General features: G+C 50.3%; 3 protein-coding genes and 1 long non-coding RNA gene across 4 annotated transcripts; 2 read left to right on the top strand and 2 right to left on the bottom strand.

The window, feature by feature from the left end:
* Positions 1-665: 665 nt before the first annotated feature.
* Positions 666-13405, bottom strand: CNPY3 (canopy FGF signaling regulator 3). Its single transcript, XM_002746548.7, has 6 exons — positions 13178-13405; positions 6557-6680; positions 5350-5446; positions 2244-2366; positions 1882-1999; positions 666-1520 (listed from the first exon to the last, which is right to left on the bottom strand). Exons 1-6 carry the CDS (start codon positions 13311-13313, stop codon positions 1306-1308), a joined length of 813 nt encoding a protein of 270 aa, XP_002746594.3. The 5' UTR covers positions 13314-13405; the 3' UTR covers positions 666-1305.
* A 215-nt stretch (positions 13406-13620) lies between these two features.
* LOC144582147 (uncharacterized) lies at positions 13621-15194 on the top strand. The gene is made up of 2 exons (XR_013534221.1): positions 13621-13693; positions 14987-15194. It is a non-coding gene; the product is annotated as an uncharacterized LOC144582147 (long non-coding RNA).
* A 2803-nt stretch (positions 15195-17997) lies between these two features.
* PTCRA (pre T cell antigen receptor alpha) lies at positions 17998-24020 on the bottom strand. The gene is given in 4 exon segments (XM_054254013.2): positions 17998-18561; positions 19525-19569; positions 21325-21645; positions 23946-24020. Coding segments are annotated over 4 exon segments (831 nt in total). The 5' UTR covers positions 24004-24020; the 3' UTR covers positions 17998-18154.
* Positions 20272-20819, top strand: LOC144582146 (protein S100-A11). The gene has a single exon (XM_078369200.1). It carries the CDS (start codon positions 20329-20331, stop codon positions 20644-20646), a length of 318 nt encoding a protein of 105 aa, XP_078225326.1. The 5' UTR covers positions 20272-20328; the 3' UTR covers positions 20647-20819.
* Positions 24021-27286: the final 3266 nt, after the last annotated feature.

Below are 27286 nucleotides of genomic sequence, written 5' to 3'. Positions count from 1 at the left end.
TGGGTGCTCACAGGGGATCTGGTTTGAGCACAGCTCCGGTGGGACTTCCTGCCATTCTTTCCTTCCAAGAAGACACATCTGCTTCCTATTTGTCTTTAAGAATCCTGGTGGTGACGGGTTAAGGCCAAGAAGCCAAACCAGTTCAATTCGAATCACACTGTCAGTGCCAGGAGTTTGGGGAAGAGCCTGGCAGCTGTGGAGAGTGGAAGTACCATGGACTTGGATCTGAACACCAGGGTGTGCTCCCAGCAATACCACTCCTCACCAGGACCTTGACTCCAAGGTCACTTGACTCTAGCCTGTTTTCTCCTCTATGCAGTGAGGCTAACAGCACACCTCACAAGTGTGTGGTAATGGTAAAAGTTAAAGCACTGAATACATTCAACTGTCATCACTACTGTCCCAACTGCCCTGATCCCTTCTTTCAGGACAAACTGGGAGGTGCCTGAGCTTCCCACTCCTTTCTCCCTAGAGGCTGGCTTTCCTGCTCCTCCCCTGGCCCTGAGGAACATGCTGTGACCAGGTAGTGCTGGGAGCTGAGTGTCCTTCCATCTGCACTCCAGGCAAGACAGCTAGGAACAGCAGAGTGATCAGTGTGGTCATCAGAGAACAAGGTTCAAGACCCACAGGCAGGGCCAGGTGGAAATAGGAGCAAGGGCAGGAGCTGGCTGGGTAAACACACTTTATACAACAAATGGGAGGCCTTGTGGGGGAGGGGAGTGACAGGAGAGAGGGAAAGAGGGAGGGAAGGCAGGCAGCCAGGTGCCCAGGACACAAGTGAGCAGGGGAAGGTCAGTGCACTGCACTGGGCCTTACCCTAGGCCCATGCCTCCCCTCAACCCAAGACAACCCTGGGCCCTCTCCACACTTGCATTCCCAACAGTGGGTGGGTTTAGCCTCCCCCTCCTCAGTAGAGAGGTGAGCAGAGAGGAGCTATGGGGGGCTGCAGTCTCAGTTCCCCGTGGGGCAGGATTGAGGGGAGGTGAGGGTGCCCTCCTCTTGGACTCCGGAGGGGCCCTAGTCCTGGTGCCCGGCTCAGACACCTGCGCCTCCTGAGTTCACACTGGAGTCCTCGCAGTCCTGAAACCACAAGGCCTGCCTGAAGCCCATGTCAGGAGAAAAATGCCTGGGGAGGGGAAAGGCTGGTGTGGGCTGCCCACGGCGGCTCTGAGTTCTTCCTGGGGCTTGTGTCTTTCTGTGGTAGAAAAGGGCACAGCCAAGGCAAGGAGGGCCTGAAGCCTGTGGGGCCATCCTGGCCCTCAGCTTCAAAATCAGGGGTCTCAGGACAGAAGACGCTGGGTGGGCTCAGAGCTCATCAGGGGGGCTGTGTGTGAGAGGAGACGCCTTCTGGATGCCCTCATCCTCCTCGGGGCTGGGGTCTCCCTCAAGGCCACCCAGCTCCTTCCTTTGTTTGCTGCTGCCACCTGCTGCCTTGGCCCTGCTGCTCTTCTTCTTGGACTTCTTCCCTCCCAGGGCAGCTGTGTCTCCCTTCTTGCCGGACCACTGCTCTGCCAGGCAACCTAGGGTGTGGAGGAGAGAGACCCTCAAAGGAAGTGCCTCAAGACTGGGGTGCTGGGTGAGGAGAACTGAACAGAGAGCCACAGAAGTAGCAACTGGGACCGTGCCTGACATCAGCCTCCCTGCCTCCTGCCTCGCTGTGGCCACCAGGCCCCTCTGGGGGCATCTGGCTTGTCTGCTAGTAGTTCTGCACCTGGTTTCAGTGACTCTTACTTCACCATGTCTTGCCAAGCAAGCCCTCCGAAGGCGGAGATCCTACAATGCCCTCTGGTGCCCTCTGTTTCTCCTCTTACCCACCTCCCCCGAGGGAGAGCAAACAATAAATCACCCAGCGCCAATCTGCCCTGCCTTCCCCAAACTCACTGGTGTCCTTTCCCTTCAGCACGTGGTTGGCGCAGAGGAATTCGGTCAGGTCCTCCTCCTGGTGGTTCCTGTACCAGTCCTCGATCACCTCCTCAAACTCTTCCACCAGCACGTCGCACTGTTAATCATAATACCTCATACTGGCAAAGCCCCAGCCTCGCTCCTAGAGCAGCTCAGCTAAGCCTCACAACCCATGGCAAGGTAGGCTGTGGTGGCGGTTCACCTAAGGAAACTGAAGCCAGAGAGGTGAAACGACCTGATCACAGCCACCCAGGCCTGGGTGGGCTTCCTCAGAGCAGACCCAATCCCCACCGTCCCCTCACTGGGCACAACAACCCTTCCAAGGGCTGAAGGACCTGTACCTGCTTCTTGAGGTCAGCCACCTCTGCAGAAGTCTCGTTCCACAGCTCATAGGGGATGTCCATCACCACCTTGACCCCTTTGTGTACCAGGTTGTGTAATGTCTCAAAGGTCTCTGACATGCCCTGGAAGAAGCGACCAGACATGGGAGGCGGAGCTACCTTCTCTCCCTTGTACCCTCCTCTCCCAGTAGTGTCTGAGGACCCAGCTCTAAAAAGACAACACCCAATGCCCTCTAAGGACCCTCATCCTTTTCGTCTTTTTTTTTTTTTTTGAGAGGGAGTCTTGCTCTGTTGCCCAGGCTGGAGTGTCTTAGCTCACTGCAACCTCTGCCTCCCTATCTGGGACTACAAGCGCATACTACCACGCCTGGCTAATTTTTATATTTTTAGTAGAAATGGGGTTTTGTCATGTTTGTCAGGATGGTCTCGCACTCCTGGCCTCAAGGGTACCACTTGCCTTGGCCTCCCAAAGTATTGGGATTACTGGCGTGAGCCCCCGTGCCCAGCCTCATCCTTGACCTGACCAGCCTCTCCCCTCTTTTGTTTTGTTTTGTTCGAGATGGAATCTCACTCTGTTGCCCAGACTGGAGTGCAGTGGCATGATTTCGGCTCATTGCAACCTCCACCTCCCAGGTTCAAGTGAGCCTCCTGCCTCAGCCCCCTTAGCAGCTAGGAATACAGGCATGCACCACCATGCCCCGCTAATTTTTGTTTTTAATAGAGACAGGGGTTCACTGTGTTGGCCAGACTGTTCTCGAACTCCTGACCTCAGGTGATTCACCTGCCTTGGCCTCCCAAAGTGCTGGGATTACAGGTGTGAGCCACCACACCCGGCCTCCTCTCCCCTCTTTTAGGCCTGCTTCCCACAACCCCTGCACATACACCACCTGACCTGCCTCTGCATACCCCATCCTTTCAAAAAGACCTGCGACTCCCCTCAGGCCCACTGGCTTTATGCTTCTTTTCCGGGAAATAGGTTTGTCTTAGCTCTTTTTCCTCACTATGGCTGGACACACTCACTTCCATATATCCAGACCTGCTGGTCCACATTCTTCCCAGCTTATGTCTTTCCTCAGTGGGAAAAGGGCACAGCTGAGGCAGGTGGGCCCTTTATTCTATAAAAGCAATCTCTACTAGCTACCTAGGTCTTATCCCCAGAGACAACACACTATCCATCTCCTCTATTTTACCAGAGATAACTCACACAAATACCAACAGCCAAATATATCCTCCCCCAACCCCTTTTTAAACAAGCAGTGGTGTAGCATACACACTCTTCTGCACTTGCCCTTTTTACTTATACCTTGATGGGCCACGTTCGGTGGCTCACGCCTGTAATCCCAGCACTTCGAGAGGCCCAGGTGGGCAGATCACCTGAGGTCAGGAGTTACAGACCAGCCTGGCCAACACGGCAAAACCCCGTCTCTATTAAAAATACAAAAATTAGCTGGTGGTGGGGGTGGTGTGGGTGGTGTGGTAGGCACTGGGGAAGCTGAGAATCGCTTGATGTGGGAAATGGAGGTTGCAGTGAGCTGAGAGCTCACCACTGCACTCCCGCCTGGGCAACAGAGTGAGACTCTGTCTCCAAAACAAACAAACAAACAAACAAACACCTTCAAGATCAGTTTAATTCAGTTCCTAAAGAGCCTCCCCATTCTTTGTTTCCAGCTGCATACTAGTCCACCAAACAACTGGATCAACGTATTTAATCCCTTACTGGTGGAGTTAGATTGTTTCTAATTTTTTTTTGCTATGAAAAATAATTCTTGGCCAGGCACAGTGGCTCAGGCCTGTAATCCCAGCACTCTGGGAGGCAGAGGCAGGTGGATCACGAGGTCAAGAGATCAAGACCATCCTGGTCAACATAGTGAAACCCCGTCTCTACTAAAAATACAAAAAATTAGCTGGGCATGGTGGCGCGTGCCTGTAATCCCAGCTACTTGGGAGGCTGAGTCAGGAGAACTGCCTGAACCCAGGAGGCAGAGGTTGCGGTGAGCCAAGATCATGCCATTGCACTCCAGCCTGGGTAACAAGAGCGAAACTCCGTCTCAAAAAAAAAAAAAGAAAAATAATCCTTAAACATATATTAAAGCAAACACCGATTTATTTTTAAATTAAAAATAAAGTGCAAAATTCATTCAAATGTCTGCTGCTTGAGACCATGCCCTTAGGTATCCCAGGGATTTATGATGGGTATCCTTTGCTATAAGGAAACTTAGGTAGAAAAATGTGGGTGGCAACTATCTTACCATGTGCCAGGCACTGAAGATGTAGAGAGGAAGAACTATGGGCCTTGTAAGAGCTCATTCTTCAGGGAGAGAAGCACTCGCGCACATACTGAGTACATGAGATGTCACACGGGCACCTTGTGGGAGGTGCTGTGTGGGCCCAGAGAAGGGACTAAGCAGTCACTCACCCCAGGTGTCCTCTGATGTCTCCCCTAAACCCCCACCTTTCTGCACAACCTGGATCTTTTTTTTTTTTTTTTTTTTTTTTTTTTTGAGACGGAGTTTCGCTCTTGTTACCCAGGCTGGAATGCAATGGCGCGATCTCGGCTCACCGCAACCTCCGCCTCCTGGGTTCAGGCAATTCTCCTGCCTCAGCCTCCCGAGTAGCTGGGATTACAGGCACGCACCACCGTGCCCAGCTAATTTTTTGTATTTTTAGTAGAGACGGGGTTTCACCATGTTGACCAGGATGGTCCCGATCTGCTGACCTCATGATCCACCCGCCTCGGCCTCCCAAAGTGCTGGGATTACAGGCTTGAGCCACCGCGCCCGGCCTCTGCACAACCTGGATCTTACTGAGTTCTCCTTGTTCTAGTGTCTGTAGGTCCCCATGTGGAGCCACTGTGGAGCATTTCTGCCTGTGTCTGAGATTAAAGCAGGACCCTCATGGACAGGAGCAGACCCTCTGCATGTGCCTACTGCCACTGAAAAGTCAGGCCACTCAGGAGGGAAGGAGTGTAAATAGCAATCAAAAAATGGGAAGAGGCAAGGAGGGAAGCTCCCAGGGGGTGATCTTCAAATCACATCACACCAGCAGACACACTAAGATACATCCAGGCCTGGCCCCAGAGCGGGTGAAGGACAATCATGAATCCAACCTTGGCAAATCGGTTGCTGCCAGTCCTCTCCTTGTGCAGGCTATAATCCAGGAGCCTCTTGCAAATGGTCTCAGTGACTTCGATTAACCGCAAGTCCCTGCCAAGACAGCGGCATGAGAGGAACTGAGTCCCCCTCCTAGCCCCAGTGGGTTAGTGGTCCGTCCCTCTAGCCCTGTGCCCCGACACCTGCACAGCTCACCAACATGAAGTGAGTCAGAGCTGGAAGGAAGATAGGTCATCTGGTCTGGGGGATATGAAATACTGGAATGCAGCTCTAAGGGAAGGAATTTTTTATAAAGCTAAATGATTCAGTATTTAGATTTTTTGATAAAGCAAAATATATTAAATATTGATGGTAAAATATCATTCACTTTGAAAGGATGATCACAGCTGATAGAGTTGAGTTTTTTAAAAATATATTTATAGGCCAGGTGTGGTGGCTCACACCTGTAATCCAAGCACTTTGGAGGCCAAGGCTGGCAGATCATCTGAGGTCGGGAGTTCAAGACCAGCCTGACCAACAAACATGGTGAAACCCTGTCTTTAAGTATATATATATATATATATAACTGGCAAAATAAAAAGTTGGTAATCCTATGTTACCAATGTTTTAAAAAATTGCATTTCAGCTGGGCACAGTGGCTCACATCTGTAATCCCAGCACTTAGGGAGGCCCAGGCAGATTGATCACCTGAGGTCAGGAGTTTGAGACCAGCCTGACCAACATGGTAAAACTCCATATCTACTAAAAATATACAAAAAATTAGCCGAGCTTGGTGGCGCATGCCTGTAATCCCAGCTACTTGGGAGGCTGAGGCAGGAGAATTGCTTGAACCTGCCTGGGAAGCAGAGGTTGCAGTGAGCCGAGACTGCACTCCAGCCTGGGCAACAAGAGCAAAACTCTATCTCAAAAATAAATAAATAAATAAAATAAAGATTACACTGGTCTGTAAAATCCAAGCATCTGAGAATCAATGATATAATCCAACAGTCTTGCTTTTAGAGATGAGAAATCTGCTGAAGCATAAAGTTAAGGGATTTATGCAGGTCACACAATGAACTGGCGACAGAACCAGTGGACAAACTCAGGTCTTGGCTACAACTGATGCCCTTGTAGTGGGTTTGCCGAGCTGGGAGAAGGAAAATCCTAGCCCCTGAAGCCTCCAGGAGCAGGGCAGGCCAGGCCAGTGAGGCCCCATTCACTTACGACTTGGTGTATTTGACTCCAGAGGCCTTCCGGTCCAGGATGCCATAGCCTGTGCCAATCACCTCCTTGGTCTTGCCGGTTTCCTCAAAGGCTGACTTCAGCTCCACAGCAACATATTTACACACTGGGGGAGGGAGGTAGCACAGCCCACTGAGTGCACATGAGTCTAACAGGGGGCCAGCTCCCAGCAAAAGAGATCCAGGTGGGCATCCTTTACTAGACTGGAGGACCAAATCAATACTCAAGGTGGGGAAGGGAGTTAGGACCTGTGGAGGCTAAGGCAACTCTGTCTTGGATGCGAATGTGCAATGTTAACTTGTAATTAACTCCAGTTCCAGGAATGCCTCTAAGATTTCTATTGCATCTATTGTTCCTCGTGTAGGAGCATGCACTTACCATAAATCCTGCTCTTAAGCAACTGTCCTTCGTATCCCTTCTTTTCTTTTTGAGACGGAGTTTTGCTCTTGTTGCCTAGGCTGGAGTGCAATGTTGCCATCTCGGCTCACTGCAACCTCCACCTCCCAGGTTCAAGCGATCCTCCTGCCTCAGCCTCCTGAGTAGCTGGGATTATAGGTATGAGCCACTACGCCCAGATAATTTTGTATTTTTAGTAGAGACGATGTTTCTCCATGTTGGTCAGGCTGGTCTCGAACTCCTGACCTCAGGTGATCCACCAACCTCAGCCTCCCAAAGTGCTGGGATTACAGGGGTGAGCCACTGCGTCTGGCCCGTATCCGTTTTGCTATGGTATATAAGTCCTGGATCTGGGAGGTAATGGGCAGGGCTCCACCATCTTGTCTCACTGCTGCCTGAGACACAGACACTGCTTCTCTTTGTAAAGTCCCTATTAAATATTTCTTTCTAAGAAACTGGATTTATCAACCTCTTTCTTCAGCCTCTCAGCTTCCTTGGATTTTGGGGGTAAGTTTCCATAGACCTCTTCAATACAGAACAGTACCAGACCACCACTCCAGTGAAATGGAGTTAGTGAAACCAAGACTCAAAGGTCCACTGCCTCATGTCTACTCCTGGCACTAATCCTACTGGCTTTATTTCTGATGCTGTGCCCTCCTGCCGTTACCCTCAGTCCCATAATTTTATTAATTTACTTATTTCTTTATTTTTGAGACTGGATCTCGCTCTGTTACCCAGGCTGGAGTGCAGTGGCACAATCTCAGCTCACTGCAATCTCTGCCTTTCAGGTTAAGTGATTCTCCTGCCTCAGCCTCCCAAGTAGCCAGTATTACAGGTGCACGCCACCACATCCAGCTCTGTGTGTGTGTGTGTGTGTGTGTGTATGTGTGTATGTACATTTTTTTTTAAAGAGAGACAGGGTTTCATCTTGTGGGCAGGCTGACCTGACCCCAAGCAATCCACCCACCTCGGCCTCCCAAAGTGCTGGGATTATAAGCATGAGCCACCACGCCAGGGCCTGTTATTTTACTTTCTAAAATTGCATATATACAGAAAAGCTGAAAGAATACAATGAATACCTTCCACTTGTATTCAACAGTTAATAATTTCCCACATTCTCTCTCCAATAAATAATATATCTCAACAATACATACATTATTTTTGCTACACTCTCTTCAAAGTAAGTGGCAAATACGACCTTTTGCCCCTGAATATGTCATCATGTATCTCCTGAGAACAAGGACCTTCTCCTACATAACCACAGAACAATTTGATACTTGGGAAATCAATAATTCTAACGTCACCCAGTAGCCCATATACAAATTTCCTTAATTGTCCCCAAAACGTCTTTTATGGTTGTTATATGACTTTATTTCATGTGTATTCCAACACCAGCTCTCTATTTCTACCAAGTTAATTTGCTCCATGCCCTCCAGAGAGATCTTATTCCTACTGTCTCTGTACATTTATTTTCTCATTTCCTCTTACCCTTTCTCAAATAGGTATTAGGCAACTCCTGTGTGTCAGGCACTGCCTCGGGATACAGAGATGAAAACAAGGTCCCCTCCATTCCAGATACTCAGTCTAATGGAGCAGATAAATGTGCAGAGAAATAACTACCATTGTGTAAGGAGTGCTACAGAGCTACCACCAAGTGTGTGAAGTGCCTGAGGCCCTAGGAAAATACTTAATGCCTTCTCAGGGCTTCTCTGCCCATTCTGCCCACCTCAAATTATGAGCCTCTTCCCCAGGAAGCCATTCTGCACTAATCCCACTTGCTCTAGATTTCACTCTGGGCCTCTGCAGGATCCATGCTTTCCCAGGGACTTTCAGTCATTTCATGTGTCTCCACGTAGACCACAAGGGTCCCCAAAATATGCATTATGAATTAGATTTTTTCTGTATTTCCTTAGCCTGGGACTTGATATATGTTGGATGCTTGATAACTCTTGCTGATAGAGCCCTTCTCATGCCTCTGTATGGAGGACCAGTCTGTGGGCTAAATCCCATGGGCGGATTTAACACTGACAGCACAATCTGGTAGAACACCAATTCACCCACTTATTATTTACAAAAATAAACACATCCCCTGGAGGCCTGCTTGGTGAAATTAATCAATGGCTTGGAGAATTTGGAAGTCATAAACATTCCAAGTAATAAGCTGGTGATCTTCAAGTCTGCAATGAATTGGGGATGTCTCACCTTCTCCCCCGATCCCCGGCTCTTCATCCAGGACCCTCTGGGCTCCCTCCCCTCTTCTGTCCTGTACTCTGTGTGATCACATCATTTTTCTGCACCATGGCCCCTCCTCCCATACCCTCCCCAGGAGTGAGGAAAGGTAAGGTTTGGAAGGAACATCCTTGCTCTCTTATGCCCATCAACCACAGCCTTGCTTTCCAGCTCTTCCAAACATTACATCTTCAACACCTCCTCTGAGGATCCCACCCACAATGAGACTCAGAGGAGACTCATGGCACAGACCCCAGACCCTCACCAACATCCATCCATTCTTTTTTTCTGGGCAGGTTCTCCTTCCTCTGTGCCGAGGCCTGTTTCACTCAGGTTACTGAGCCAGGAGGCAGGCTTGGTGGGCTAGACACAGTCAGCATTTAGTAACAAAGGTGTAATAATAATAAAAACAAACAAATACAATATTAAGATGAGCCTAATGGACGGAGTTTGCCAAACCATCCTGTGACTACAAATCTCTTTTCAATTAATCTTCATCAGTTACCAAATGAGGTTAGGCTAGAATGATCTCTAACTTCTGGGCCATTTCTATGCTTCCATCAGTCCGTGAATGTTGCCTAAGGAGAATAAATGTGAGCTTCTTAGGCAATGAGAATAATGAGAGACAGTATGGGCTCTTTGATATTGGAATAAGACAGAAAACAGGTCAGGCGTGGTGGCTCACGCCTGTAATCCCAGCACTTTGGGAGGCTGAGGCAGGAGGATCACTTGAGGTCAGGAGTTGAAGACCAACCTGGACAACATGGTGAAGTTCCATCTCTACAAAAATGCAAAAATTAGTGAGGCATGATGGCAGGTGCCTGTAATCCCAGCTACTCAGGAGGCTGAGGCAGGAGAATCGCTTGAACCCAGGAGGCAGAGGCTGCAGTGGGTCAAGATCGCACCATTGCACTCCAGCCTGGGAGACAGAGTGAGACTGGGTCTCAAAAATAAATAAATAAATAAATAAATAAAATAAAGACAGAAAACAAAGAGGAGAGAAAGTGAAACCCCGAAAAGCTATCAGTTAGCTGGGCCAGGCGCGGTGGCTCATGCCTATAATCCCAGCAGTCTGGGAGGCCGAAGTGGGCAGATCACCCGAGGTCAAGAGTTCAACACTAGCCTGGCCAACATGGTGAAACCCGGTTGTTGGGAAAAGCAGCAAAGGAGAAAGGACTTACAGAGTGCTTACATAAATTGGTTATGAGTAACACATAAACAAGGAACAACAAACTGGTGAAGGCCACAGGAGACCTCTGAGGAGGAAGGTCTCTCCATGCCTTATGTTCCGGTGCAGGGTGACTTAGGCTCTGTTACTATAAATATCGTGCTCAAGGACATAAAACCCCTTCATAGAACTATGACAGAGCCAGACTTGTAAGGTCCTTGTAAGGTCCATGTTTCACCAGCTGTACATAGATAATAAACTAAAGATAACAACATGTTCTCATTTTGTAAAACTCCCAAACTGCCAGTGTTATCAATCCTTAGGACTTCTGGCTCACTGACTCACTCCACCCCTACCCTATAGATCAAAGTGATTGTAACCAATAAATAGTGTGGAGGATCAGAGCTTGGACCTTCACAGTCTCCTCCAAAGTAATAAAGTGATGGCCTCCTGGTCCCACTTTCTCTCTTAATCTGTCTTTTTCTCATTCTTTTGTCCCAACAAACTCAGAGTACCCACAGGTGATGTAGAACTGGTTCCCTATACCCCATCTCTACCAAAAATATAAAACTTAGCTGGGTGTGGTGGCACATGCCTATAGTCCCAGCTACTCAGGAGGCTGAGGCAGGAGAATCTTTGAACCCGGGAGACTGAAGTTGCAGTGAGCCAAGGTCATGCCACTGTACTCCAGACTGGGTGGCAGAGCAAGACCCCATCTCAAAACAAAACAAAACAAAAGCCTGGGCAAGGTGGCTCATGCGTGTAATCCCAGCACCCTAAAAGGCCGAGGCAGTCAGATCACTTGAGGTTGGGAGTTTGAGACCAGCCTGACCAACATGGAGAAACCCAGTTTCTACAAAAAATATAAAAGTTATCCAGGCATGGTGGCTCATGCCTATAATCCCAGCTACTCAGGAAGCTGAGGCAGGAGAATTGCTTGAACCCAGGAGATGGAGATTACAGTGAGCTGAGATCATGCCATTGCACTCCAGCCTGGGCAACAAGAGCAAAATCTCAAAAAAAAAATAAATAAATAAAAGAAAGAAAAGGGCTATCAGTTAGTACTAGAGGAAGAGTGAAAGAAGGGCGGCCAGGAGCAGAAGCCAAGCGCTTTGGGAGGCCAAGGTGGGTGGATTGCTTGATGTCAGGAGTTCAAGACCAGCTTGGCCAATATGGTAGAACCCCAACTCTAACAAAAATTAGCTGGGCAAGGTGGCAGGCGCCTGTAATCCCAGGTACTCGGGAGGCTGAGACAGGAGAACCATTTGAACTTGGGAGGTGGAAGTGGCAGTGAGCCGGGATCATGCCACTGCACTCCAGCCTGGGTGACAGAGGGAGACTCTGCTCAAAAAAAAAAAAGGCCAGGCGCAGTGGCTCACGCCTGTAATCCCAGCACCTCAGGAGGCCAAGGCGGGTGGATTGCCTGAGATTGAGAGTTCAAGACCAGCCTGACCAATATGGAGAAACCCCGTCTCTACCAAAAATATAAAATTAGTCGGGTGTGGTGGCGCATGTCTGTAATCCCAGCTACTGAAGAGGCTGAGGCGGGAGAATCGCTTGAGCCTGGGAGGCGGAGGTTGCGGTGAGCCAAGATCCCCCCACTGCACTCCAGCCTGGGCAACAAGAGTGAAACTCCGTCTCAAAAAAAAAAAAAAAAAAAGTAAGGGGAAGGCACAGGCTTGAACTCATACTGGGGGCTCTACCAGTGAGGTCGGCTTATCTCTGAAGCATCTCCTTTTAATCTCTCTAATGGAAGGATTATGTGTCTCGAACTTACCCCAACCCCACTTCCCAGTGTTTAAGGAACATCTGGCCTGATGTAGGCTTTCAATTCAGACGAGAGATTCACAGCCAACTTTCTGGGGGTCCTGGGGTTACAGGGCTGGGAAGGCAGGCATGACTGTAAGGTCTGAGGAGAAAACTGAGAAACGGAGGGGAGGAAAAAGCAATAGGTCCTTTACAGTCCTGGCTCCCTGGCAGCTCCCTCTATGCAGTTCCTCCATGCCTATCTCTCCAGGGTCCTACAATCTTCATTCGCCAAGTTCCCCACAGGCTCTATTATTCCCCCAAAGGGCCCCTTAGGCCCAGATCCTCCTCCTCACACACACACTCACAGCCCCCACTTAATCATGTGTATTCCCAAAACATTTGAGTGCCTACCGGATACTTTGTGAATACGTATCTAAGACAAAGTCCCTGCCTTCGAGGAGCTGTGAGTGAGTGCAACAGACTACACAGATTGGGTTGCAGTGAGGGTACAAAGGGGGAAAGTCTTAGGTTCTTTTCCCCCAAGACGAGTCATCTGGACCTTTTCAGTTCCTCAAACTCGTCCTTAGCGTCTCAGCCGGCAGGCCTCTGCCTCTGTAGTTTCCTTTGAATGGGCCCCTCTCTTTCCACTTCTCTTCACTGGGCTAACTCCTAATTCCTCTTCATGTTTCCTGTATGAAGCCCTCTCTGACTCCCCTCTGCACACAGCCTTCGCCCAACCCTTGCCCCACTGCAGGCTAGACCAGATGTTCCTCGCCCGGCCCCCAAAAGGAAGTCCCGTACCCCCACATCATGGCAACTACTACTCTGAATTATCATTGCTTATTTCTATCAATGTGTGAACTCCAAGGATCGGAGTATTGGGACCGGATCTCTCGCCCGCTGCGGCGTCCTGGCGTCCCGGCGCCCAGCGGACAGCAGGTTTAAGGAACGAAGAGACCCGAAGGGCTCAGAACCTAGCAGCCCCCGACTCTGTTCCGCAAGCTCCGCCCCTGGAGCCCGCTCCTCAGGCAGGATACGCCCCGCGGGCCCCGCCCCCTTACCTTCGCATTTGCTGGGCAGGCGAACCCAGTCGTTCTCCTCAGCTCCTGCCTGGCTTGGGCCCAGCTCCGGGGCCAGCAGCAGCAGCAAGGAGAGAAGCAAAAGACAACGGGACGCGGGCTCAGGTGACGACTCCATGGCCCAGCAGGACCCGACCGGAGCGGACCGCGCGGCGCCTCCTCCCGCGACGCGCGCGGAGCTGCTTCCTCGCGCCGCTTCCGGGACTGCACACGTGCCTCCTCGTAACCACGACAACAGCGAGCCTCCCGCCCGCCCTCCTCTAGCAGCCGCAGCCAGCCTCAAAGCGGACCAAGGCCCGCGGACGGCGCAGCCAATAGGCTTGCTGGGGTTTGCCCTTTAGCGAATGGGAGGACTACCTTTTTTCGGCCTTGGCCAGTAAGAGAGCAGATGGTGGCCTCAGCGACCTATGGCAACGTCCTTTCCCATCCCCTAACGGAGGCTCTGGGAGAGGATGCAGGACCAGGACCGGAGGAGAAGAAGCCCGCGTCTGGGCCTGGGTGAGATGCGTTCGCGCGCGCAGGTGCTGGAAGATGTGGGAAAGGCCGCCTTCGCGGCTTTCCCCGCCTCCTCGAACGTCACTTCCCTCCCGGGGTTCTAAGGCCGCAAGTCCTTACTGAACACCTGTTTTTAAATGTTATTATTACTGTTGTGGTTGCTATAGCCAGGCAGTGTTGTAGGCGCTTAAGGTGCGAGCAGGGCGACTCAAACAGTCCCCAGCCTTCAAACTTTCTTAGTACCCAGTAGATTTGTCCTAGTGAGAACTAGAACAATTACTTTCTGAGCCTGTTTCTATTTGTATGACAAAGTGGTCCTCCTGTCTGCTGTGTGAGCTTGGCCTTTTTTTGGAAAGCTCAAATAGGTTAATGGAATTAAAGCTTATCGAGCAGATTGTAAAAAGTTCAGGCATTAATGTTCTTTTTGTATGTAATCCCAGCCCCTTTTACTGCCCTATTATTTATTTCTTGATTTTAAGCTCCCAGAAGGCAGGAATTTGGGTGATGAAGGATTGTATCTCCCTTCCACCTCCCCGGCAACAGCAAGGTGCCTGGCACAAGGAGGTACTCAGTAAAACTCCCATCTGCTGTGTCATTAAGAGGAACACTTCATGGCTCACGCCTGTAATCCCAGAACTTTGGGAGGTCGAGGCGGGAGGATCACCTGAGCCTAGGACTTGGCAAGCAGGTTGGGCAAAAGAGTGAGCCCCTGTCTGGAAGGAGAGAGAGAGAGAGAGAGGGAAGGAAGGAAGGAAAAGAGAGGAAAGGAAAGGAAGAAAGGGAAGGGAAAGGAAAGAAAGGGAAAAGAAAGAAAGGCCAGGTGCAGTGGCTCATGTTTGTAATCCCAGCTCTTTGAGAGGTCAAGATGGGAGAATTGCTGGACAGGAGTTTGAGACCAGCCTGGTCAACATAGCGAGACCCCCGCTCAAAATCAATCAATCAAAACAAAAAAAGAGCAGGGTGGGCGCAGTGGCTCACGTCTGTAATCCCAGCACTTTGGGAGGCTGAGGTGGGCAGATCACGAGGTTAGGAGTTCCAAACCAGCCTGGCCAATATGGTGAAACCTCATCTCTACTAAAAAATACAAAAATTAGCCGGATGTGGTGGCTGAAACCCAGGAGGCGGAGGTTGCAGTGAGCCAAGATTGTACCACTTCACTCCAGCCTGGGCGACAGAGCGAGACTCTGTCTGGGAAAATAAAAATAAATAAATAAAAATAACTAACTGAATAAAAATAATAACAAATAAATAAATAAAAATAAAGAAGAGCACTCTGGGTTTTGGGGTCTTCTTCAGGCAACAACTCCATGGCTCAGCCGGACCCAACTCGAGCAGACCAGGCGGTGCCTCCTCCTCAGTGTCCTACAGATGCTCACCGACCAAAGTTGCTTCTCTGGGAAGTTGTCTGCAAATTGGCCATAAAACCCTGTTCCCTGATACCTTCTTGTTTCCTTCCTAGAGGTTGGATATTCATGCTATTGTATGAAGATGTCAAAGGACTGAGGCCCAAGCCTTGTCATTTTCTGACCTTAGTTTCTTGTTCAAAACAATTGTGTTGGTAACAAGGCACTTTGGATAGGCAGGGCTGTGGCATGTGGAATCCACTGTGTACAATATCGGGACACCCTCTTGAGATCCTCCATGTTTTCTAGGCTTGATAAGACTTGGATAGGCTCAGTCTGGGCACAGTGGCTCACACTTGTAATCCCAGCACTTCGGGAGGCTGAGGCAGGCGGATCACTTGAGGTCGGAAGTTCAAGACCAGCCTGGCCAACATGGTAAAACCCTGTCTCTACCAAAAAGTACAAAAATGAGCCAGGCATGGTGGCTCCTGCCTGTAGTCTCAGGTACTCAAGAGGTTAAGGTGGGAGAATTGCTGGAACTCAGGAGGCAGAGATTGCAGTGAGTCAAGATCGTGTATCAGCTCTTCCGGTCCTAGGAGCTTCGGGAACCGCGGCTTGGGTGCATACATGGCCAAGTCCAAGAACCACACCACACACAACCAGTCCCGAAAATGGCACAGAAATGGTATCAAGAAACCCCGATCACAAAGATACGAGTCTCTTAAGGGGGTGGACCCCAAGTTCCTGAGGAACATGCGCTTTGCCAAGAAGCACAACAAGAAGGGCCTAAAGAAGATGCAGGCCAACAATGCCAAGGCCATGAGTGCACGTGCTGAGGCCATCAAGGCCCTTGTAAAGCCCAAGGAGGTTAAGCCCAAGATCCCAAAGGGTGTCAGCCGCAAGCTCGATCGACTTGCCTACATTGCCCACCCCAAGCTTGGGAAGCGTGCTCAGGCACGCATTGTCAAGGGGCTCAGGCTCTGCCGGCCAAAGGTCAAGGTCAAGGCCAAGGCCAAGGATCAAACCAAGGCCCAGGCTTCAGCTCCAGTTTCAGTTCCAGCTCAGGCTCTCAAAGGTGCCCAGGCCCCTACAAAGGCTTCAGAATAGATATCTTTGTCTGCCAATGTGAGGACAGAAGGACTGGTGTAACTCCCCTGGGGCTGCCATCTGCATGGGGCTGGGTTCCTCCTGTGCTATTTGTACAAATAAACCTGAGGCAGGATTAGTTAAAAAAAAAAAAAAAAAAAGATCGTGTACCACTGCACTGCAGCCTGGGCAACAGAGTGAGACCCTGTCTTAAAAAAAAAAAAAAGACTTGGGTAGGCTTAGAGCTTGGCCATAATTCACCTTGGCTCAGAAGCCCTCCTGGGAAATAAGATTAAGCTAGCCTGATAGTGGAGGTTGAGAGGCCTGGGCTCAGCATCTGGGCTGACAGCTGGGAAGGGAGAGTGGCTAGAGAAAGTCTGAGGCTATAGTTGGGCCCCTCCTTTGCCCCTCCCTCAGTCTGTGTGTCAGGAAAGGATCATGCCCTGTAGGGATGGTAGACAGATTCATCCCTAGAAGCTGTGGGGACACTCTAACCCCGCCACCACCACCCGAGAATCCCCAAAACAAGTGGGAGAATCTCCTTACAGGCTGGTGAGAGATGAGTAGTGGAGGAGGCAGTGAGGGTTGTTTTGTTTTGGTGTGTGTGTGTGTGTGTGTGTGTGTGTGTGTTTGAGATAGAATCTCGATCTGTCGCCCAGGCTGGAATGCAGTGGCGAAATCTCTGCTCACTGCAACCTCTGCCTCCCAAGTTCAAGGAGTAGCTGGGACTACAGATGCCTGCCACCACACCCGGCTAATTTTTTTTTTTTTTTTTTGAGACAGAGTCTTGCTCTGTCACCCAGGCTAGAGTGCAGTGGTGTGATCTTGGCTTACTGCAATCTCTGCCTGCTGAGTTCAAGCGATTCTCCTGCCTCAGCCTCCTGAGTAGCTGGGACTACAGGCACGTGCCATCACACCTGGCTAATTTTATGTATTATTTTTAGTAGAGATGAAGTTTCACCATGTTAGCCAGGATGGTCTTGATCTCCTGACCTCATGATCTGCCCACCTCAGCCTCCCAAAGTGCTGAGATTATAGGCATGAGCCACTGCGCCAGGCCTGGCAGTGAGGGTTTTAATGGAACAGTAGCTGAGAGAGTACAGAGGCTCAGGGAAACTGAGGGTGTCCTTGAAACCATGTGTTGGGGGGTGCTGTGACATAGTTCTCCATCCCCACCCTGGGAGAAGGAAGACTAAGGTTGATCCTGCAGACTACCCTATGGGGCCCAAGGGACAGTGGATTTACATGAGAGCACCCAGAGTCTCTTGGGGTAACTACTATCAGAGAACCCTTGGGAAAGGCTGGAATTCCTGCCAGCGCTGGGCAAGCAGGGGACACACAAGTTATACTCTACTGTGGAAGCCTCACACGCCATCAGTGCAAGAATCTTCTTCAGGAAACAACCAAACCAAAAAAAGCCAGACCTCTTTAGTACCTGGCCCAGGGTTGATGCTCAAAGAATATTTGTCAAATGAATAATAAGTCTTCATTTATTAGCCTGTAAGTTTGGAATTACCATCTCATACTCTTGGCATCAAAAACGATCCTGTTCCCCGGAAACCCTGGCCCCGTTCACCTCTGTCGAGTCTGCACAAGAGTTCACATCAGGCCCAGCACCCACCTTCCTGGGTTCCTGGGCTCTCTGCCCTGACCTCTCACAGAGGTTGGGCCAGGGTAAAGAGAAGAGGGGGTGCCTGGCTGTGGAGGGTGGAGATAGTTGAAGGGACAGCTGCCTTCCCAACTGCCAGCTCCACTTTGCAGTTCCCAAGTTCTGTCGCAGGAAGCCCTCTTCCTGGAGAGCTTTCCTGGATTTCTGCTACCTCTAACCCTGCCAAATTCCCTCCTCCAGGACAGACATGAATTCAAACATTTTTCATCTGCTGTGTCATTTAAGTTCTTTAATATTCTTAATCATCCACACCCCAAAAGCCCCTGTAACTGGGTGGATCACCACTCTCAAGGGGCCCCCTGTCCAATGGGAGAGACACAGCTTCACAGTTTGAAGGGGTGGCAGACCCCTGCCCCTAGCTCTAGCCTACAGAGGAGGAGGCTGGTCACATGCAAAAAATGCTCCAAGACCCAAGGAAGGAGTTGTGAGGGCAGATCATCAGCACCAAGCCCGTGCTGGGCAGGTGGGGTAACTGGTGGGGTAAGACCCCTCCTCCCAGACTGGGCTCCCGGGTTCCCAGCCTGGAGGGGTGTCACCCCAGCGGTAGTACCAAGGTAAGGGCCTGGGTGAGCTGGTGGCTTCTCGTCCCCCTGTCTCTGTGGCTGGATGGAGTCGGTAGAAGCCAAGGGCTCGCAGGCGGGTGGCAGCTGTGGGGGAAGGCGGCGGGCCCATGGGCCGGCGTAGGCGGCTATAGGTCAGGAGCAGGTCAAACAGCAGCAGCTTGAAGAACAGCAGCCGCAGCGCCCCCAGCCGCAGCGCTCGACCAGGCATCCCTGCGAGGAAGAGCTGCTCAGGAGTTCGGAGGATCCCGCCGCCCCCCACCCCAGGAGAGAACGTCCACGGAGGAGGGGGCCTTGTTCCCTGACCTTGCCTGTCCTCTTCACGCCCTCCTCCAGGGCAAGTCCTTCCCGGTGTCTAACCTCCGTTCTTACTGGTAATAATAAATACCTTCCTAGCCTTCATTTTATTTTATTCCCCAACAATCATGGAGGTGGGAGTGGGGGCCAGGCAGGAATTAGCATCTGATGACGATAGTAACTAGCTCAAATTCTTTTTTTTTTTGAGATGGAGTCTCACTCTGTCACCCAGCTGGAGTGCAATGGCGTGATCTCAGCTCACTGCAACCTCCGCCTCTCAGGTTCAAGTGATTTTCCTATACCTCAGCCTCCTGAATAGCTGGGACTACAGGCGCACCACCACGCCCAGCTAATTTTTCTATTTTTAGTAGAGACAGGGGTTTCACCATGTTGGCCCGGCTGGTCTCGATCTCTCGACCTTGTGATCTGCCTGCCTTGGATGCTGGGATTACAGGTGTGAACCACCGTGCCCTGCCTCAAATTTCTCTATTTGGTCATGGAGCAGAGTTGGACCACAGCCCAACTTCATGACTGTCCAGTGCTCTTTCCATCACCCCAGACAGCCTCCCATTTACACAGCTGAGATCCCCTGCCTGGGCTGCCCAAGGAGAATCCAAAGACCCCTCTGTTAGCTGTCACCTGTGCTTCTCAACCAATGTCCAGGAATTAGGCTGGGGTCAGAAGATTTACCCCCATCTTATCCTCTCGTAGACTGAGGCCCAGCCAGCCAGTGCCCCAGCCAAGCATGACAGCCTCTACATGGGATACCCACCGACCCCCAGTGTAGGACCTGTTAGGCCAGAGCTGAATCCCCCAAGCCCCAGGCCCAAAGTCCTCGTCCCAGCCTCTTATTCCCCACCCCTTGCCCCAAGTACTCACCCCTGAGAGGCTCCTGGGGGCAGGTCCTGGCTGTGGAAGCCTCTCCTGTTGGCCAAGGAAAAGGGAGTGAGTCTTTAGGGATGGGCCATGCGCTCTGGAGGGCATCCCCAGTGGTATGCCCAGGCCCTGGCACAGGGTGACTGTCAAGGCATTCGAGGTGAATGGACAAGTGAGCCAGCAGCAAACTTGAGCCCATTTGCTGCAAGTCCTCTGAGGGGCCAAACATCCCTCACTTTGCACCGTCCCCTGTTCTAGGCCCTGGTGAGGCTGGGGTGCCTGGCATTCTCAGATAAGGAACTGACCATCTTCATAGCATTCTTTCGAAGTTGGGGCACTTAGTCAACAAAATTCTCATTTGGAAGATGACAAAACTGAGATAATCCCAGAGAGGAAGCAAGTCATCTGGTCAGTGATGATAATAGCTGACCACGGCTGGGTGCGGTGGCTCGTGCCTGTAATCCCAGCACTTTGAGAAGCCAAGGCGGTGGATCATGAGGTCAGGAGTTTGAGATAATCCTGGCCAAACATAGTGAAACCCTGTCTCTACTAAAAAATACAAAAAAAATGAGCCGGGCATCGTGGTGGGCGCCTGTAATCCCAGCTACTCCGGAGGCTGAGGTGGGAGAATTGCTTGGGAGGCAGAGATTGCAGTGATGAGCCGAGATCACACTGTTGCACTCCAGCCTGGGTGACAGAGTGAGATTCTGTCTCAAAAAGAAAAAAAAGAGACCCGCACGCCGCGCGCCCAGAGCTCTCAGCGCCTCTCCCAGCCACAGCCTCCCGCGTGCCTCGCTCAGCGCCAACATGGCAAAAATCTCCAGCCCTACAGAGACTGAGCGGTGCATCGAGTCCCTGATTGCTGTTTTCCAGAAGTATGCTGGAGACGATGGTTACAGCTACACTCTCTCCAAGAGGGAGTTCCTGAGCTTCATGAATACAGAACTGGCTGCCTTCACAAAGAACCAGAAGGACCCCAGTGTCCTTGACCGCATGATGAAGAGACTGGACACCAACAGTGATGGGCAGCTGGATTTCTCAGAGTTCCTGAATCTGATTGGTGGCCTGGCTATGGCTTGCCATGAATCCTTCCTCAAGGCTGTCCCTTCCCAGAAGCGGACCTGAGGACCCCTTAGGCCTGGCCTTCAGACCCACCCCATTTCCTTCCAGCCTTTCTGTCATCATCTCCACAGTCCACACATTACCCTTGAGCCCAGCACACCAGCCACCTCATGCAGGCCCCACCTGCGGATAGCAATAAAGCAATGTCACTTTTTTAAAACACGAAAAAAAAAAAAAAAAAGGCTTACTATTTCAAAATACAATGGAGGGGAAAAAAATAGCTGGCTTCAGACACGTTAGTTAACCTCGACGTGCCTGTAAAATTGAGGGAATGATATGACCTGTCTCATAAATGTGAAGTGTGTAGAGCACTGCCTGGCACAGAATAAACACTCAATAAGTGGTAGTGATTTGTTATTTAATTAGTTTGGTCTTTATAGGGTGTCATGTACACTGGGTGATATATCTGTGTGTATAATGAATCTTAGGTGGAAGGAGGCATTTTCATCCTTGGGAGCCATGCTGCAGAGCCTGGATTTCATACAGGTATTGCAGTTACAAATCCCAGAATTCATGGCTCTGAGGCCACTCTCCCCTGAGCCCAGGCATCACCTGACCTGAAGGCTCTGCACTTCACACCTTTCATGCCTTTGTAGCCTGGAGCCTGCCCTCCCTCCAACCATATCCTGGTATGTGCAAGGGGACAGGGAGCATCCACAAGGACCCAGGCTCCATCCCCACCTGACAGCTGCAGGGGCTGTGTACTCCTGCTGTGGCCCTCAGTCCCAGGCCCGGTGTGGCAGACCAAAGGCTCCCAGAATGCCAGCTCCTCAGAGGGCAGGGAGAGGTGGGCCAGGCTGGTCCAGGTGCCATCCATTGCTGGGGAAGGACCATAGGTGAAGGCATCCAGGGCACTGCCATTGCCGGCTGAGAACCAGATGGGGCTGTCAAGGCCAGAGGGTGCAGCATCAAGGACCAGGCAGACCACCACCATCTTCTGCTTCCCATCCACCAGTAGCGTGATTGGTGGGGCCAGAGAGGGAAAGGGTGTGCCGCCAACACCTGCAAGAGAGCGTGCACCTGTGGCTGCGAGACCAGCTTGTGGCCTCCCAGGCCAGCATTGCATTGTAGGCTAGGGTTCTACATTTCTATCTTTCTATCCATCCATCCTTCTACCATCCATCTACCTGTCCTTCTAGACACTCATCCATCCCTCCCTCTTTGCATTTTCCCATCTAGCCACACTTCCTTCCCTCCATCTGCCTATCCTTTCATTCACTCACCTATTTACTTATCCCTTCTTCTATCAGCCAACAATCCTCCATCTATTCTTTGTCTTTCATCTATGTATCTGTCTATCCATCCACCTACCTCTCCTTCCATCCACTTGTCTATGATATCTGTGCCAGGAACTAGAGATACAACATTGGGTAAGTCATTGTCCCTGCTCTCAAGGAACTCAGTTCCATGGGAAAGCCAGTAGATGTGTAAACAAATACTTGTACCCTGTGTGGCAGCCTCTGGGGAGGAAGGGAAGGAAACAGCACATGGAATGAGATTAGAGGGGCTTTCAAATAGATCTGAAACTTTTTGTTTCTTTTCTGAAAAGTCTGATTTAAATATGTCAAAATGTTAAATATTTGTTAATCTAGGTGGAGTGTGCATGGGTATTTGTTCTTTAATTCTCAACTTTTTTCTGTAGGCTTTTTTTTTTTTTTTGAGACAGAGTCTTGCTCTGTCACCAGACTGGAGTGCAGTGGCATGATCTTAGCTCACTTCAACCTCCACCTCCTGGGTCTAAGCAATTCTTCTGCCTCAGCCTCCTGAATAGTTGGGTTTATAGGCATGAGCCACCATGCCCAGTTAATTTTTGTATTTTTGGTAGAGACTGGGTTTCACCATGTTGACCAGGCTGGTCTTGAACTCATGACTTCGTGATCCACCCTCTTTGGCCTACCGAAGTGCTGGGATTACAGGAGCGAGCCGCCGTGCCTGGCTCACTCTTTTTTTTTTTAAACTCTTTTTTGTCTGGGCATGGTGGCTCGCACCTGTAATCCCAGCACTTTGGGAGGCCGAGGTGGACTGATCACGAGGTCAGGAGTGCAAGACCAGCCTGGCCAACATGGTGGAACCCCATCTCTACTAAAAATACAAAAATTAGTCGGGCGTGATGGTGCGCACCCATAGGTAGTCCCAGCTACTGGGGAGTCTGAGGCAGGAGAATCGCTTGAACCTGGGAGGTGGAGGCTGCAGTGAACCAAGATGGCACCACTGCACTCCAGCCTGGGAGACAGAGTGAGACTCCAAAAAACTTAATAAACAACAATAATAATAATGTAATGGGGTTAATAACATGAGCCTAGCAAAATGGTTGTGAAGAGTAAAGGCCATAAGTGTAAAATGCCCTTGCAGATAAGTATTATTAGTGCAATTATCAATATTAATATTAATAAGGCATTGCAAAGGTAGTAGAGAAGTCTGGGAGTGAGCTCCAGGACTCAACCTTCAGAGTCTTTCCCCAAGTTGAGTTCAGCTTCCACTTCTTCCATGAAGCCTCCCAGGATTGTTCCTGCTTACCCTGGCTACTTCCTTCCAGGAGCTCAGGCCTCCTGCCATGGGAAAGGTTTTTTTTTTTTTTCCTCATCTGGGTGCATACATCCACATAAGTGTGTTTTCTCTCTAATGACAGAGTGCCTGTGAGATACTTGGGGCCAGCTTTAGATCAAGGAGGCCCCAGCCTGACTCAAAAGTCAAGGATCTCCCCCCACTACACACAAGCACACATGTACATGCTTCTAGATGAAGCTGGAATTCTCCCCTCAAAGCATGATTCCTTTGGCTCCAGCCTTGATCATGGGAGGGCTGGGGGTAAATACCCTGGGAAGAGGCCTTGGGACCTATCCTGATCCCCTTAATAAGGGGGAGCTGGGAGTGAACTTGAGACACCCTGAGTCCTATTAGACTAGGGCAGGTGCCCAGAGGGCAAGAAGGACAGGACAGGACCTCACAATGTCACCCATGTCCCATCACTGCATATCACATCACACATCCTGGCTCCCCTAACCCCACCTGCTGTGGATGCTCGTCCAGTTTGTTCTCATTCCTCTCTACCTGTAGGAGGGGCAGCCTCCCTACCAACACTGTGGGCTCCAGGGCAGGAGGACGTGGGGTCCCCAGAGCAAGGTGGCTAGGAAGACGAGTACAGTGGGAAGAGTATAGTGGGTGAGATCCTCCCCAGGGGTCCCTAAATGGCTCTTGTCCTGCCTCCCTGCAACCCATCAATAGCCAGGGAGGTCCAGAGTGAGGGGATGGGCTTGGGCAGACTAAGGAGGACCAGAAAGGAATGCAAAGAAGGGGCTCACCTGTGGGTAGGGCTGGACACCGAAGGGCCAGGAGAAGTAGCAGCCATGTGCCAGCCATGGCCCTCTCAGAAGGAGGCAGGACCCAGCTGCAGACCTGAGTTGTGGGCTGGGGGAGGAGGCACCCACAAGACTGCCTTCCAGGCCACAGGCCCAGCTGCATCTCAGCTGCTCCACCACGAGCCGTTTCCCCTGTGATGGGCCCCTCCTCCTGCCCTGGCCCCCAAACCCAATCTTGTCTCATGGGCCAGGGAGCACAGGGTGCCTCCCTCACACCAGGAGCTGGACGCCTGCACTCCCTCTGAAGAGCACCTCAGTCTGCAGAGCCCTCCTTGAGGGCAGCTACCATCCATAGCACACACAGCACCAGGTGGCTTGACAGGGGCTTGATGTGCATCCCTTTACTTGGTCCACCCAACCACTGTGAGTTCACTTCGCAGGTGAGGCAAATGAGGCTCACAGAGTGTGAGGGACCTGCCCAGGGCCACACAGCTGACAGGTAGCAGAGCCCGGGCCTGAACTGTTTTCAGATGGCTGGCTCTATTATAGGCAAAAAGATGCCCAGTAAACTTTTTGCCATGTTGTTAAACCCTCCTTTTAATTTTACTTAAATTTTCATTTTATATTTTTTTAGAGACGGGGCTCGCTTTTTGTTGCCCAGGATGCGAGAATGCAGCGGTGCAATCATAGTTCACTGTAGTCTTGAACTCCTGGGCTCAAGTGATCCTCCTTCATCAGCCTCCTGAGTAGCTAAGACTACAGGCATGTACCACCACACCCAGCTAATTTATCTTTATTTTTATTTTTGTAGAGCTGGAGTCTTGCTTTGTTGCCTATACTGGTTTTGTACTCCTGGGCTCAAATGATCCTCCTGCTCTGGCCTTCCCAAGTGCTGGGATTATAGGTGTGAGCAACCATGACTGGCATTTATTATACCATTTAAATTTTTTTTTTTTTTTTTAGGAGACAGATTCTTGCCCTGTCACCAGGCTGGAGTGCTGTGATGCAATCATAGCTCACTACAATCTTGAACTCCTGGGCTCAAGCAATTCTCCCACCTCAGCCTTTTGGATTTTTTTGGAGAGTCTGGCTTTATCACCCAGGCTGGAGGGCAGTGGCATGATCTCAACTCAATGCAACCTCTGCCTCCTGGTCTCAAGCAATCCTCCTTCCTCACCTTCCCAAGTAGCTGGGACCACAGGTGTGCCACCGCACCCAGCTAAATTTTTGTATTTTTTTGCAGAGACTGGGTTTCACCATATTACCAGGTTGGTCTCCGACTCTTGAGCTCAAGCAATCCACCCTCCAAAGTTCTGGCACTACAGGTGTGCGGCACTGTGCCCGGCCTCCTTGTTTGTTTTTTCTAAGACATTCTGTTACAGCAGCCGTTCTTTTATTGTTAGACATTTGGGTTTCCAGTCTGGGGCAATGGATATCTTTGTTCATAAAGGCTTTTCCAAATTTACTTTTTTTAAATTTTGAGACAGGGTCTTGCTCTGTCACCCAGACTGGAGTGTGGTGGCACGATAATGGCTCACTGCAACTTCCACCTCCTCGGCTCAAGCGATCCTCCTGCCTCACCCCCAAAAGTAAGGTCTTCAGTAGCTAAGACCACAGGCGTGCACCACCACCTGGCTGTTTTTTGTATTTTTGGTAGAGACAGGATTTTACCATATTGCCCAGGCTGTTCTCAAACTCCTGAGCTCAAATGATCTGCCTGACTTGACTCCTTAAAGTGCTGGGATTACAGGCTTGAACCACCTCACCCAGCCCCCTAAATTTACATTTATTTCCTTACAATTATCGGCTAAAGGCCTCTGTAATTTTGTTTGTGGTTTGTTTTTTAACTTTTAAAAAATTATTTCTTATTTCTTTTTTTGACATCAGAATACGAACACACACAAAAAAACGAACACAAAATAAAGTATTTTTTTTCTCATCCTGGTGCAGATGTCAATGTTGTTCAACTGTTAAAGAAGTTCTAATTGTGGTAAGATACTCTTAAGATAAAATTTACCATCTTAACCATTATTTATTTATTTATTTGTTTTGAGACAGGATCTTAGGCCTGTAATCCCAGCACTTTGGGAGGCTAAGGCAGGTGGATCACCTGAAGTCAGGTTTCGAGACCAGCCTGGCCAATGTGATACACATATACAAAAATACAATACAAATACAAAAGTTAGCCAGCCATGGTGGCAGGCACCTGTAGTCCCAGCTATTTAGGAGGCTGAGGCAGGAGAATCCTTTGAACCTGGGAGGCGGAGGTTATAGTGAGCTGAGATGGTGCTGTTGCACTCCAGCCACGGTGACAGAGCAAGACTCCTGCTCAAAAACAAAACAAAACAAAACAAACAAACGAACAAAAAAACCAAGAGACTGGAGCCTGCTATTTTGCCTAGACTGGAGTGCAATGTCTATTCACAGATGTGATTATAGTGCATCGTATCTTCAAACTCATGGTCTCAGACTACAGAGTAGTTGGCACTACAGGGGCATACCCCCACACCTGGCCTGACATGTTGTCCAGGCTGGTCTCGACAACTGTCTCTTTTTCTTTTTTTTTTTTGAGACCAAGTCTAACTCTGTTGTCCAGGCTGGAGTGCAGTGGCGCAATCTTGGCTCACTGCAACCTCTGCCTCCCAAGTTCATGCCATTCTCCTGCCTCAGCCTCCTGAGTAGCTGGGATTACAGGCACACAGCATCACATCTGGCTAATTTTTTGTATTTTTTAGTAGAGACGGGCTTTCCCTATGTTGGTCAGGCTAGTCTCGAACTCCTGACCTCGTGATCCACTGGCCTCAGCCTCCCAAAGTGCTGGGATTACAGGTGTGAGCCACTGAGCCTGGCCACCCATCTAATTTTTAATTTTATTTTTATTTTTGTAGAGATGGGGGCCTCACTATGTTGCTCAGGCTGGTCTCCAACTCCGGGCTTCAAGTGATCCTCCCACCTTGGGCTCCCAAAATGCTTGGATTACAGGCATCATCAAGTAAACTTTTTTTTGGTTTGTCTTTCTGAGATGGAGTCTCACTTTGTCACACAGGCTGGAGTGCAATGGCGCGATCTTGGCTCACTGCAACCTCCACCTCCCAGGTTCAAGCGATTCTCCTGCCTCAGCCTCCTGAGTAGCCAGGACTACAGGTGCATGCCACCATGCCCGACTAATTTTGGTACTTTTAATAGAGATGACATTTTGCCATATTGGCCAGGCTGGTCTCCTGACCTCAAGTGATCTGCCCCCCTCAGCCTCCCAAAGTGCTGAAATTATAGGCATGAGCCACCGCGCCTGGCCCCAAGTAAACTCTTTAATCATATTTTGAGCTTCAGCCTCTTCCTTTGAG

The sequence above is a fragment of the Callithrix jacchus genome, chromosome 4, assembly GCF_049354715.1.
Source record: "Callithrix jacchus isolate 240 chromosome 4, calJac240_pri, whole genome shotgun sequence".
NCBI classification, from domain to species: Eukaryota; Metazoa; Chordata; class Mammalia; order Primates; family Cebidae; genus Callithrix; species Callithrix jacchus.
Note: the sequence above shows the minus strand (reverse complement) of the source record. Positions and strands in the feature narration are given on the sequence as shown.